General features: G+C 31.8%; 1 protein-coding gene across 1 annotated transcript; it reads left to right on the top strand.

The window, feature by feature from the left end:
- The first annotated feature begins 507 nt into the window (after window positions 1-507).
- LOC139843364 (uncharacterized) lies at window positions 508-3,309 on the top strand. Its single transcript, XM_071833447.1, has 3 exons — window positions 508-925; window positions 1,035-1,255; window positions 3,223-3,309. The coding sequence occupies exons 1-3, from the start codon at window positions 508-510 to the stop codon at window positions 3,307-3,309; spliced, it is 726 nt and encodes a 241-aa protein (XP_071689548.1).
- Window positions 3,310-13,230: the final 9,921 nt, after the last annotated feature.

Genomic DNA, 13,230 nt, shown 5'->3' with positions numbered 1-13,230 from the left:
TTAATAAGTATATAACATACTAGACAAAACTAAACAAGTAAGCGCTGAATGGTTCATAATTTGAATAATTCAAAGGTTCTGAATGATGATGATGTTATTTCTTAATAACAATAACCTGTTTGATAATAATTTTTAACGAATAATATGAATGATGTAAAATAACCTTATTAACATTAATAAAAACTACAATATAGTTGTTTAATAAATGATTTTGATATAATTCAAATAGAAAATTATATAAAGTTTAGGTGTTTAATGGTTAAGAGAGAATTGTAGCTCTGAAAGCACCATATGTTATTAAGAGGCCAGAAAAAAAAAAGCGCTGAACACTAAATGGTTTAGTATTAAGCGTTGAAACCAAATGATTTATGGGTTAAAATCATTAAATCGATTCATGGCTACGTGTTTGAAAAAACTTCGGCTACTTGTAGTAGCACTTAGAGCAATATCGTCACTTGTTGTCTTTCATGTTTAAGAGATGGGCTTCTTCCGAATGACTTTTTTAAAATGGCTCTCCGGAATGGTGAGTCCATCCGTTTTTGGCACGATTTATGGATAGGCAATGAGCCGTTAGCCTCACGTTTTAACAGGCTCTTCCATTTAGATTCCGACCCAAACGGATCTATTGCCTCTAAAGTTGTTAATGGTTCGTGGGTGTTTAATTGGAATAGAGATTTTGTCGGTGGTAGAAATGAACAATCTCTTAGTGCACTCATTGAATCGTTGGGCTCCCCTACGCTTGCTGACAAACATGACGAATGGACATGTAGCTCGAGTAAAGACGGGATGTTCTTTGTTAAACATTCTCGGTTACTTATCGACCGAAGGCGTCTCCCTTCTGCTCAGGTTGGTACTTTGTGGTTCAGTTTTATCCCTCGTAAAGTGAATATTTTCTTTGTGGCGTTTCCGTTTAGATCGTATTCTCGTTCGTAGGAACCTTTCCGCGAAAGGAATAGATGTTGATTCCATTGTTTGTCCGGTTTGTAACGATGATATAGAGACGAGGGATCATCTTTTTTTCGGTTGCAATGTAGTGCGTGATCTTTGGCATAAAATTTCGATTTTTCTCGGTTACGGTTTGCCTCATTTATCTTCGTGGGAGTCGTTCGTGGTTTGGTTAGAAGGCGTTAATTTACCGGTCACCTTAAAGAATCGGATTGTTGCTGTTACGATTACTACTTTATGGGCTCTATGGCGATTCAGAAACGGCATTGTTTTTCATGATTCATTTTGTTCTAAAAGTAGTTTATTCGATGTAATTAGACTTTTTTTCTTTTCGTTGGATTAAAAATAGAGGTCATTTAGTTTCCAATTGGAACTTATGGCTTTCTATGCCCTTGTAATTATCCCTTAGCGCCTTGTTAGGGATCGTTTGATATATATATATATATATATATATATATATATATATATATATATATATATATATATATATATATATATATATATATATATATATATATATATATATATATATATATATATATATATATATATATATATATATATATATATATATGGGTAGGATTAAGAGGGAAGTAACCAATCGGGGGGAAGCGGGGGGAAGTAAAAACTTTTTTTTCTTTTCGTTTTTTGAAAAAACTTTGTTCACGAACATTATAGATGAGATGAAAATATGAACATTTAGTAGAGACACTTTGTGATAAATGTTTTTATTTTGGCGGGAAAACGCTCGAAGAAGTAATATATAACAATTATCGTGTTTTTCGAGCGTATGTTGAGGTTTTAACTATTAGGGTTTAGATATTAGGGTTTATAGGGTTTAGATATTAGGGTTTAGAAATTTAGGGTTTAGGGTTTAGATTTAGGGTTTAGATTTAGGATTTAGATTGAGTTTTTAACACGAACGGTTTAGAGTTTAGGGTTTAGGGTTTAGGGTTTGGTGTTTTGGGTTTATGGAATAAACCCAAAACACCAAACCCTAAACCCTAAACCCTAAACCCTAAACCCTAAACTCTAAATCGGGCTAAATTTTACTTCACAAAACATGAAGAAAAAAAACGTTCATATTCTTCACGAATAATATTTTCTTGAATGTTATTTTTGTCGATCATTTTCCCGCCTAAATAATAACATTCATCACAAAGTGTCTCTTCTAAATGTTCATATTTTCGTGTGATCCTGATGCCGGAAAAAAAAATTCTAAAAAAAATAAAATTTTTTTCTTCCCCCCGATTGGTTACTTCCTCATTGATCATGCCCCTATATATATATATAATTTAGTTTTAATATATATATATATATATATATATATATATATATATATATATATATATATATACATATATATATATATAGTGGTAAGATCAAGAGGGAAGTAACCAATTAGGGGGAAGCAAAAACTTTTTGTTTTCTTTCGTTTTTTGGAAAAACTTTGTTCACGAACATTATAGATGAGATGAAAATATGAACATTTAGTAGAGACACTTTGTGATAAATATTTTTATTTTGGCGGAAAAACGCTCGAAGAAGTAATATATAACAATTATCGTATTTTTCGAGCGTATATTGAGGTTTTAGCTATTGGGGTTTAGATATTAGGGTTTAGATATTAGGGTTTATAGGGTTTAGATATTATGGTTTAGAAATTTAGGGTTTAGGGTTTAGATTTAGGGTTTAGATTTAGGATTTAGATTGAGTTTTTAACACGAACGGTTTAGGGTTTAGGGTTTAGGGTTTAGGGTTTAGGGTTTAGGGTTTGGTGTTTTGGGTTTAGGGAATAAACCCAAAACACCAAACCCTAAACCCTAAACTCTAAATCGGGCTAAATTTTACTTCACAAAACATGAAGAAAAAAAACGTTCATATTCTTCACGAACAATATTATCTTGAATTTTATTTTTGTCGATCGTTTTCCCGCCTAAATAATAACATTCATCACGAAGTGTCTCTTCTAAATGTTCATATTTTCGTGTGACCTTGGTGCCGGAAAAAAAAATTCCAAAAAAACGAATTTTTTTTTTTTTGCTTCCCTCCGCTTCCTCCCGAACGGTTACTTCCCCATTGATCCTGCCCATATATATATATATATATATATATATATATATATATATATATATATATATATATATATATATATATATATATATATATATATATATATATATATATATATATATATATATGGTTCATAGACTATTAATGTTGTAGTTGTCAATACGATATAAGGAATACTCCAATAATGTTTGTACTCGCATACAGGCGATATTCTTCATTGAAGCAATTGGTGCTCTGGAACCTAGGAAAAGTGCACTTGAAAAGATGATTTTGAGGAGGAAAAAAAGATGAGGATAATCAACTCATGGTTACTGATTGGGTGATTGATTGGGTGATGATATGTACACAACCATTTTTTACATATACACAATCAAACATGCTTTACAGTGTTGTGAAGTACAAGACTGTCACTACAACAAATTTATCAATTGTTCACGTATATTTCTACACACTTGTAAGAAAGTGTGAGCTTTTTGTCAAATTCCTCACACTTATAAATATGTATAAGTTTGTTACATTTATAAATGTTGAATGTTATTCAAATTTCACACTTAAAATTGTAGGAAAAGTTTGTTCACACTTATTAGTGTGTACAAACACAAATTTAATCACATTTAAAAATGTGAGTAAAATTTGTTACACCTCATTTCTTCACACAAGGGGGAGCGTGAACAAATCTAGTGCGACAAAATTAACTTAACACTCTTAAGTATGATTATATTTATTATTATACACACAAATTAGTATGAACTTTTTTCCCCACACTTTTATGTGTAAAACTATAACGGTATTCTATACTTATAAATGTAATACATTTACACACATTTACAAGTGTGAGGAATTTAACAAAAAAGTACACACTTTTTAAAAGTGTGTAAATTTATGCGTGATTAATTAGCAAATTTGTTGTAGTGTGTAAAGCATAATTGGTTGTGTATGTGTAAAAAATGGTTGTGTACATATCACTTCCGTTACTGATGTTGTTAGGGATCACGAAAAGTTTTGGAATTTAGATATTTCTGCAGTCACTTATATATGATTTGGTCACTGCGTTTGACTTTTGCAAGTCAACTGCTATCACTACAACAAATTTGCTAATTAACCACGCATAAATTTACACATTTTTAAAAAGTGTGTACTTTTTTGTTAAATTCCTCACACTTGTAAATGTATTACATTTATAAATGTAGATAATTATTATAGTTTCACACATAAAAGTGTGAGAAAAAAAAGTTCACACTAATTTGTGTGTATAATTATAAATATAACCACACTTAAGAGTGTTAAGTTAATTTTGTCGCACTAGATTTGTTCACGCTCTCCCTTGTGTGAAGAAGTGAGGTGTAACAAATTTTACTCACATTTTTAAATGTGATTAAATTTGTGTTTGTATACACTAATAAGTGTGAACAAACTTTCCTACAATTTTAAGTGTGAAATTTGAATAACATTCAACATTTATAAATGTAACAAACTTATACATATTTATAAGTGTGAGGAATTTGACAAAAAGCTCACACTTTCTTACAAGTGTGTAAAAATATGCGTGAACAATTGATAAATTTGTTGTAGTGTATACTTGGATTATTCTAATGTGGTGGCTGTATTTGTTTATATTTTTTTTTTTTTTTTTTTTTTGAACGGCATGTTAGTTATATCGCACGGTTAGTGGTTAGATCGCACATCGCACGTTCCAGGAGGAAACCGCCACCATCCAAACGGGCAGGTGGGGAAAACCCCCTGGTGAGACTCGAACCCGGGTCTCCTCGAAACCATGCAAGCATGGTTACCAATGAGGCAAAGCCCCATTGGCGTATTTGTTTATATATTATTTATTATATTCATGATAACATGTCGTTAATTGTGTTACAATAACCGGCCAAGGACTCAAGGAAAAAAATAGGACTGCCATAATGTGCAAACAACAAATGAAGTTGTAAACTGCCTATGTGTAATCGTTATGTTGCATGTAGCAATAAGGAGTAATGTGTAAAATGTTTCTAAAAAACCTATGTATAATCGTTAACTATTATTTACAATGCTTTTGTACATGGTTGGCCGTCGCAACGCGCGGCTAACCATATGCTTGTTAACATAAAAAGATGATTTATTACCTAATAGTGATTAGGGATGAATATAGACCTTTGGATCAAAGGGTATGTGGACACTCACATCTAACGGTAACTTTACGGTTAAAAGTCTTACTTCAATTATTTATGTTCATTTTTATACGGGTTCCTCCTCCTCGTTCGTTACTATGCGGAATAATTTATTACCGAAGAAAATTGGAATATTTGTTTGGAGGGCTTTTCAAAAACGTCTCCCCGATAGGAATGAACTAGATAAGCGAGGTATAGACTTAGACACCGTTCGTTGTCCGTTATGTGATGGCGATATCGAGACCGTTGACCATTCCTTACTTAGATGCAATAAATCTCTGGATATTTGGAATCGGATCTTCTCATGGTGGGGTTTCGGCTCAATACCTAACCTTAGTATGAACGAAATTCTATGTGGGGATGGTCCGAATAATTTGACAGAGAATGGGAAGCGGATGTGGCAAGCGGTAGTATGGGTTTGTGCTTATCTTATTTGGGTAAATAGGAATAATGTTGTTTTTCGAGGAAAAGGTTGGTGCATTCCGGTGGCAATAAACGAGATTTAAGTAAAGGCTTTTGAGTGGATTTCCCATCGAGTTAGAGGTCGGAAAATAGATTGGTTAACTTGGTTATGTAATCCCAACACTTATCTTAATTAGTTGGTTTTGTCGTGAACGTAGAATGTGCTTAGTTTAGATTTTGGTTGCTCACTTTGCAACTTGTCGGGATTGTAAATTGCTTGGGCCGTTTTGGCTCAAACCTTGTATATGTTTCGAGTTTAATATATTGTTTGCTTTTCAAAAAAAAAAAAAAAAAAAAAAAAGGATGGAGGTTTTAGAAATATTTATTATTTAATAAAAACTCTCTTTTAAAGTATAGTAGGATAGGATATGATAGAATAAGATATGATATGATAGCTTAAATAAATTACATAAATAATCATTAATTCAATACCGTGATTAAGATAAACATGCCTAATCCAAAACCAATTATTTAATAAAATAATAACACGAAATTACAATATGCCTAATTGTATATGTGTAATAAATAACTATCGGAACAAGATAATAACTATCGGAACATGGTTATAGAACTACTATTTAAGAAGTAGAAAACAAATAATTGCGATGTACAAAATTAATCTACATATATCATTTATTACTTTAACTAATAATCGATGTAAGTTTAATATTATTAACTCTTCTTAATTTTGATTTTAATTTTGATTAGAATTAAAAGAAAACAATATTATTATAACAGTGGATTCTACCATTTTCATGGCGTCTATTATTATTTTCATTTTAGTATTTTTTTTTTAAAACTTTTTCCTACTTAAAGGTCGGAGGTCCTCTCGGAAGCAATCTCTTTTTCCGTTGAATAAAGAGAGTGATGACTTTCTCTACTCTTGAGAGTGTTTTCACTCTGGGTGGAGAAATGACTTGTCTTTATTCTCGGATAGAGGAAGGATTGTCTAAATCTCACCTCCCTTATACACCACTCATGTGGTATTAGGTTACGTTGTTGTTGTTGTTGTAATATTATTATAACAGATCTATCGGTATTGATTTCTTTTTATTTACTTATTATATACTATATTTATTTATTTAAGTTACAGTTTATGTTTTTATGTTGGCTCTATTTGAGTCAACAGCAGGCGTTGATTTATTGGTGTCTTGACTATCGTTTAGAGTCTAAATTGAATTACATGCAGTTTTGAAATTCATGAAAATTTAATTCTACCATTTTCATGGCGTCTCAATTTTATTTTAATTTTATTCTACTTAAAAAAAAAGTCTACTTATTGGCCGGAGGTCCATTCGGAAGCAATCTCTTTATCCGTCGAATAGAGAGAGAGATGACTTTCTCTACTTATGAGAGTGTTTTCACTTTGGGTGGAGAAATGACTTGTTTTTATTCTCGGATAGAGGAAGGATTGTCTACATCTCATCTCTCTCATACACCACTCATGTCGTATTGGGTTTTGTTGTTGTTGTTTATGTTTTTATGATGCCATATAAAACTTTATACGTACTCCAATAAAAGAAACATATATTGTGCTTACATGATGCTTAAGCTATAAATTAAGTTTTCACTGTCGATATATTCGTCTGGTATTAGATAAGTTTGCTCAGTCGTTCTCATCGGTTAACAGGTAAAAACAACTTTAAACATGCTCATGTTTGAAGTTTTATTGATAAATTGTCAATTGTAGTTAAATGGTTATTTGGTAATCCTTATAAATATTTAGAGATCTATGTTTACTCTGCTTCGTTTGAGATTTTGACATAATATAATTAGTTTGTACAAAAAACATGTACAATTAAAGATGTACATAAATCGTTATTATTATTAACGGTCAGTTTTAAAATAACTTTTTACGAACTCGTGTTTATTGTTTTACTGATTGTCAATTTAAATTATATTGGTTCTAACGGACGGGCTCATAATTTATGTGTTAGTAACAGAGCATAACCTATGCGTTGATATTTAATACTAATGTTTTCAATACAAAAGTTATCAATAATAAAGGGACTTTTTCGTTGTAAATGTCTTATGCATTTGATAAGTATAACTATAAATACTAACGTCACCGAATACTAATTTATACAACTACCGTGCAACGCACGGGCAGGGGCGGCCCTAGTGGGTGACAAAGGGTGCGACCGCACCGGGCATCAAAAATTTGGGGGCATCAAATTTTCGGTTCATGCAATGTTATATTAGACAATTTTCGAATGAATTATGTAATTGTGTTGACTATATTATGCCTTAAGTAAAGATTCAGCTATTATTCAAGTTGATTAAAAAAATCAAGCTTTGTTAGGTTAGTTTTAATGGAGTTTCAACGAGCGAAGAAGACAAGTACAAAGAAGGCTAGGGTGAGGTCTGCAGTGACCCGAACTTTTCCATGTTTATATATATTAATTGAGATTGATATTTACATGATTAAATGTTTCCAACATGTTAAGCAATCAAACTTGTTAAGACTTGATCAATTGAAATATGTTTCATATAGACAATTGACCACCCAAGTTGACCGGTGATTCACGAACGTTAAAACTTGTAAAAACTATATGATGACATATATATGGATATATATATAGTTAACATGATACTATGATAAGTAAACATATCATTAAGTATATTAACAATGAACTACATATGTAAAAACAAGACTACTAACTTAATGATTTTTAAACGAGACATATATGTAACGATTATCGTTGTAAAGACATTTAATGTATATATATCATATTAAGAGATATTCATACATGATAATATCATGATAATATAATAATTTAAAATCTCATTTGATATTATAAACATTGGGTTAACAACATTTAACAAGATCGTTAACCTAAAAGTTTCAAAACAACACTTACATGTAACGACTAACGATGACTTAACGACTCAGTTAAAATGTATATACATGTAGTGTTTTAATATGTATTTATACACTTTTGAAAGACTTCAATACACTTATCAAAATACTTCTACTTAACAAAAATGCTTACAATTACATCCTCGTTCAGTTTCATCAACAATTCTACTCGTATGCACCCGTATTCGTACTCGTACAATACACAGCTTTTAGATGTATGTACTATTGGTATATACACTCCAATGATCAGCTCTTAGCAGCCCATGTGAGTCACCTAACACATGTGGGAACCATCATTTGGCAACTAGCATGAAATATCTCATAAAATTACAAAAATATGAGTAATCATTCATGACTTATTTACATGAAAACAAAATAACATATCCTTTATATCTAATCCATACACCAACGACCAAAAACACCTACAAACACTTTCATTCTTCAATTTTATTCATCTAATTGATCTCTCTCAAGTTCTATCTTCAAGTTCTAAGTGTTCTTCATAAATTCCAAAAGTTCTAGTTTCATAAAATCAAGAATACTTTCAAGTTTGCTAGCTCACTTCCAATCTTGTAAGGTGATCATCCAACCTCAAGAAATCTTTGTTTCTTACAGTAGGTTATCATTCTAATACAAGGTAATAATCATATTCAAACTTTGGTTCAATTTCTATAACTATAACAATCTTATTTTAAGTGATGATCTTACTTGAACTTGTTTTCGTGTCATGATTCTGCTTCAAGAACTTCGAGCCATCCAAGGATCCATTGAAGCTAGATCCATTTTTCTCTTTTCCAGTAGGTTTATCCAAGGAACTTAAGGTAGTAATGATGTTCATAACATCATTCGATTCATACATATAAAGCTATCTTATTCGAAGGTTTAAACTTGTAATCACTAGAACATAGTTTAGTTAATTCTAAACTTGTTCGCAAACAAAAGTTAATCCTTCTAACTTGACTTTTAAAATAAACTAAACACATGTTCTATATCTATATGATATGCTAACTTAATGATTTAAAACCTGGAAACACGAAAAACACCGTAAAACCGGATTTACGCCGTCGTAGTAACACCGCGGGCTGTTTTGGGTTAGTTAATTAAAAACTATGATAAACTTTGATTTAGAAGTTGCTATTCTGAGAAAATGATTTTTATTATGAACATGAAACTATATCCAAAAATTATGGTTAAACTCAAAGTGGAAGTATGTTTTCTAAAATGGTCATCTAGACGTCGTTCTTTCGACTGAAATGACTACCTTTACAAAAACGACTTGTAACTTATTTTTCCGACTATAAACCTATACTTTTTCTGTTTAGATTCATAAAATAGAGTTCAATATGAAACCATAGCAATTTGATTCACTCAAAACGGATTTAAAATGAAGAAGCTATGGGTAAAACAAGATTGGATAATTTTTCTCATTTTAGCTACGTGAAAATTGGTAACAAATATATTCCAACCATAACTTAATCAACTTGTATTGTATATTATGTAATCTTGAGATACCATAGACACGTATACAATGTTTCGACCTATCATGTCGACACATCTATATATATTTCGGAACAACCATAGACACTCTATATGTGAATGTTGGAGTTAGCTATACAGGGTTGAGGTTGATTCCAAAATATGTATAGTTTGAGTTGTGATCAATACTGAGATACGTATACACTGGGTCGTGGATTGATTCAAGATAATATTTATCGATTTATTTCTGTATATCTAACTGTGGACAACTAGTTATAGGTTACTAACGAGGACAGCTGACTTAATAAACTTAAAACATCAAAATATATTAAAAGTGTTGTAAATATATTTTGAACATACTTTGATATATATGTATATATTGTTATAGGTTCGTGAATCAACCAGTGGCCAAGTCTTACTTCCCGACGAAGTAAAAATCTGTGAAAGTGAGTTATAGTCCCACTTTTAAAATCTAATATTTTTGGGATGAGAATACATGCAGGTTTTATAAATGATTTACAAAATAGACACAAGTACGTGAAACTACATTCTATGGTTGAATTATCGAAATCGAATATGCCCCTTTTTATTAAGTCTGGTAATCTAAGAATTAGGGAACAGACACCCTAATTGACGCGAATCCTAAAGATAGATCTATTGGGCCTAACAAACCCCATCCAAAGTACCGGATGCTTTAGTACTTCGAAATTTATATCATATCCAAAGGGTGTCCCGGAATGATGGGGATATTCTTATATATGCATCTTGTTATTGTCGGTTACCAGGTGTTCACCATATGAATGATTTTTATCTCTATGTATGGGATGTGTATTGAAATATGAAATCTTGTGGTCTATTGTTACGATTTGATATATATAGGTTAAACCTATAACTCACCAACATTTTTGTTGACGTTTAAAGCATGTTTATTCTCAGGTGAATATTAAGAGCTTCCGCTGTTGCATACTAAAATAAGGACAAGATTTGGAGTCCATGTTTGTATGATATTGTGTAAAAACTGCATTCAAGAAACTGATTTCGATGTAACATATTTGTATTGTAAACCATTATGTAATGGTCGTGTGTAAACAGGATATTTTAGATTATCATTATTTGATAATCTACGTAAAGCTTTTTAAACCTTTATTTATGAAATAAAGGTTATGGTTTGTTTTAAAAATGAATGCAGTCTTTGAAAAACGTCTCATATAGAGGTCAAAACCTCGCAACGAAATCAATTAATATGGAACGTTTTTAATCAATAAGAACGGGACATTTCAGTTGGTATCCGAGCGTTGGTCTTAGAGAACCAGAAAATTTGCATTAGTGTGTCTTATCGAGTTTGTTAGGATGCATTAGTGAGTCTGGACTTCGACCGTGTTTTCTTTAAAAATGATTGCTTAACATTTTTGTTGGAAACTATATATTTTTAACATATGAATATTATGTGATATATTAATCTCTTAACGTGTTTGATATTATGTGATAGATGTCTACCTCTAGAACAAGTCCCATTGACTCACCTAATAATAATGAAGAGTCAAATTTAAATTGGAATGATTTGTGGACTGATTCACAAGTTCCCGAAGAGGAACCGGAAGAAGAGTCGGAATCGGAAGAAGAATCGGAACCGGAAGAAGAATCGGAACCGGATGAAGAAATAGAACCGGTGGGGGAAATAATAAAACGGTTAAGTAAAAGAAAATCCTCAACCAACCGACCAAAGTTAATTATGGTCAATGGTGTTTCCGCCAAGGAAGCAAAATATTGGGAGGATTACCAATTCTCCGATGAATCGGATTCCGACGAGAATTCCGATGATGTTATAGAAATTACCCCAACTGAATTTAAAAAGGCAAAAGAAAATAATAAGGGAAAGGGCATAAAAATAGAGAAATCTAATTCCAACCCCGATGAACTTTATATGTATCGTCAACCCCCGAAGTCCTTAAGTTGTAACAATGACCCGGGAACCTCTAAACCACCAGGTTTTTCTAAACCAATGTGGACAACAACGGCTCGTATTAGGGGAACATCATATATCCCTAGAAACTTGGCAAAACGAACCAAAACCAAAGAAGAAGAAACGAGCGAGTCGGAATAAGATAGTTGTATTCGTGTGGTGTAATATATGTAATATAGTGTTCTTATGCTTTATGATATATGTAAAAATTGCTTGTATTAATAAGTATTTTTTTTATGAAACTAACTCTTGTCTATTTTACAGTTTAAAAACACAAAATGGATAGACAACCCAATATTTTAAGAGACCTACCCGGAGACATGATTGATGAAATCTTGTCTAGAGTCGGCCAGAATTCTTCGGCACAACTATTTAAGGCGAGATCAGTTTGTAAGACATTCGAAGAACGTTCCAAGAATGTCTTGGTTTATAAGAGACTTTCGTTTGAAAGATGGGGGATATCACATTGGGAAACCCATAAGTTACGATGTGTTTACTTTGACGCATATATTGCGGGGAACCCAAATGCTATTTTACGCAACGGGTTAAGAAATTATTTTGACTCAATATATCCGAATATTGGACTTCGTGATTTAGAAAAAGCGGCTAACATGCAACATAAAGAAGCATGTTATGCTTACGGATTAGTAATGTTCGCTTCTCACCAAAGTGAGAACAAGAACATCGGGCTACAACTATTAAACAAAACGTTTCCACAAGTGACGGAGTCGGTAATTGGGGTAAGAAATGAGGTTTTTAGATTATTACGGGACTGTTGGACATTACGTAACCCTCGTCCCTTTGATGACGTTACAACACGCTGTCTTATCAACGGCCATAACGGTTATGTTGCACAAGACCAAGGATGGGAAGTAGTCCTAGTAAAACCAGAATGCATGACTTGTTTCTGGACGTATGAATTACGTGTCTTTATTGCCTTTGCCGAACGACTTGTGTACTAGCTAGAATTGTCTTCACAACTATCTTGTATCAAAGTTATTATGTGCTATATTTCATGCTTTATGTAAAATAAGCGGTATTGTAAGTTTGTAAAATATTGTATAAAAGTTTGAACGCGAAATATTATTACAATCAGTTTTTCATATAGAATTGAAGTAGTTGAATTGTATATTAGCTACTAAGTATGAACTTAACGGGTAGGTACTACCCGAATTTAAACTTATAAAACGCTAATATGAAGAAAAAGCTTTTATAAATGAGTTCATATTATGCTATGAAATACTATTAACTACTCTTAATATTCTGTATGATTAACTTGTTCCATTTAACTA

Source organism: Rutidosis leptorrhynchoides, chromosome 1 (genome assembly GCF_046630445.1).
Source record: "Rutidosis leptorrhynchoides isolate AG116_Rl617_1_P2 chromosome 1, CSIRO_AGI_Rlap_v1, whole genome shotgun sequence".
Taxonomy (NCBI): Eukaryota; Viridiplantae; Streptophyta; class Magnoliopsida; order Asterales; family Asteraceae; genus Rutidosis; species Rutidosis leptorrhynchoides.
Note: the sequence above shows the minus strand (reverse complement) of the source record. Positions and strands in the feature narration are given on the sequence as shown.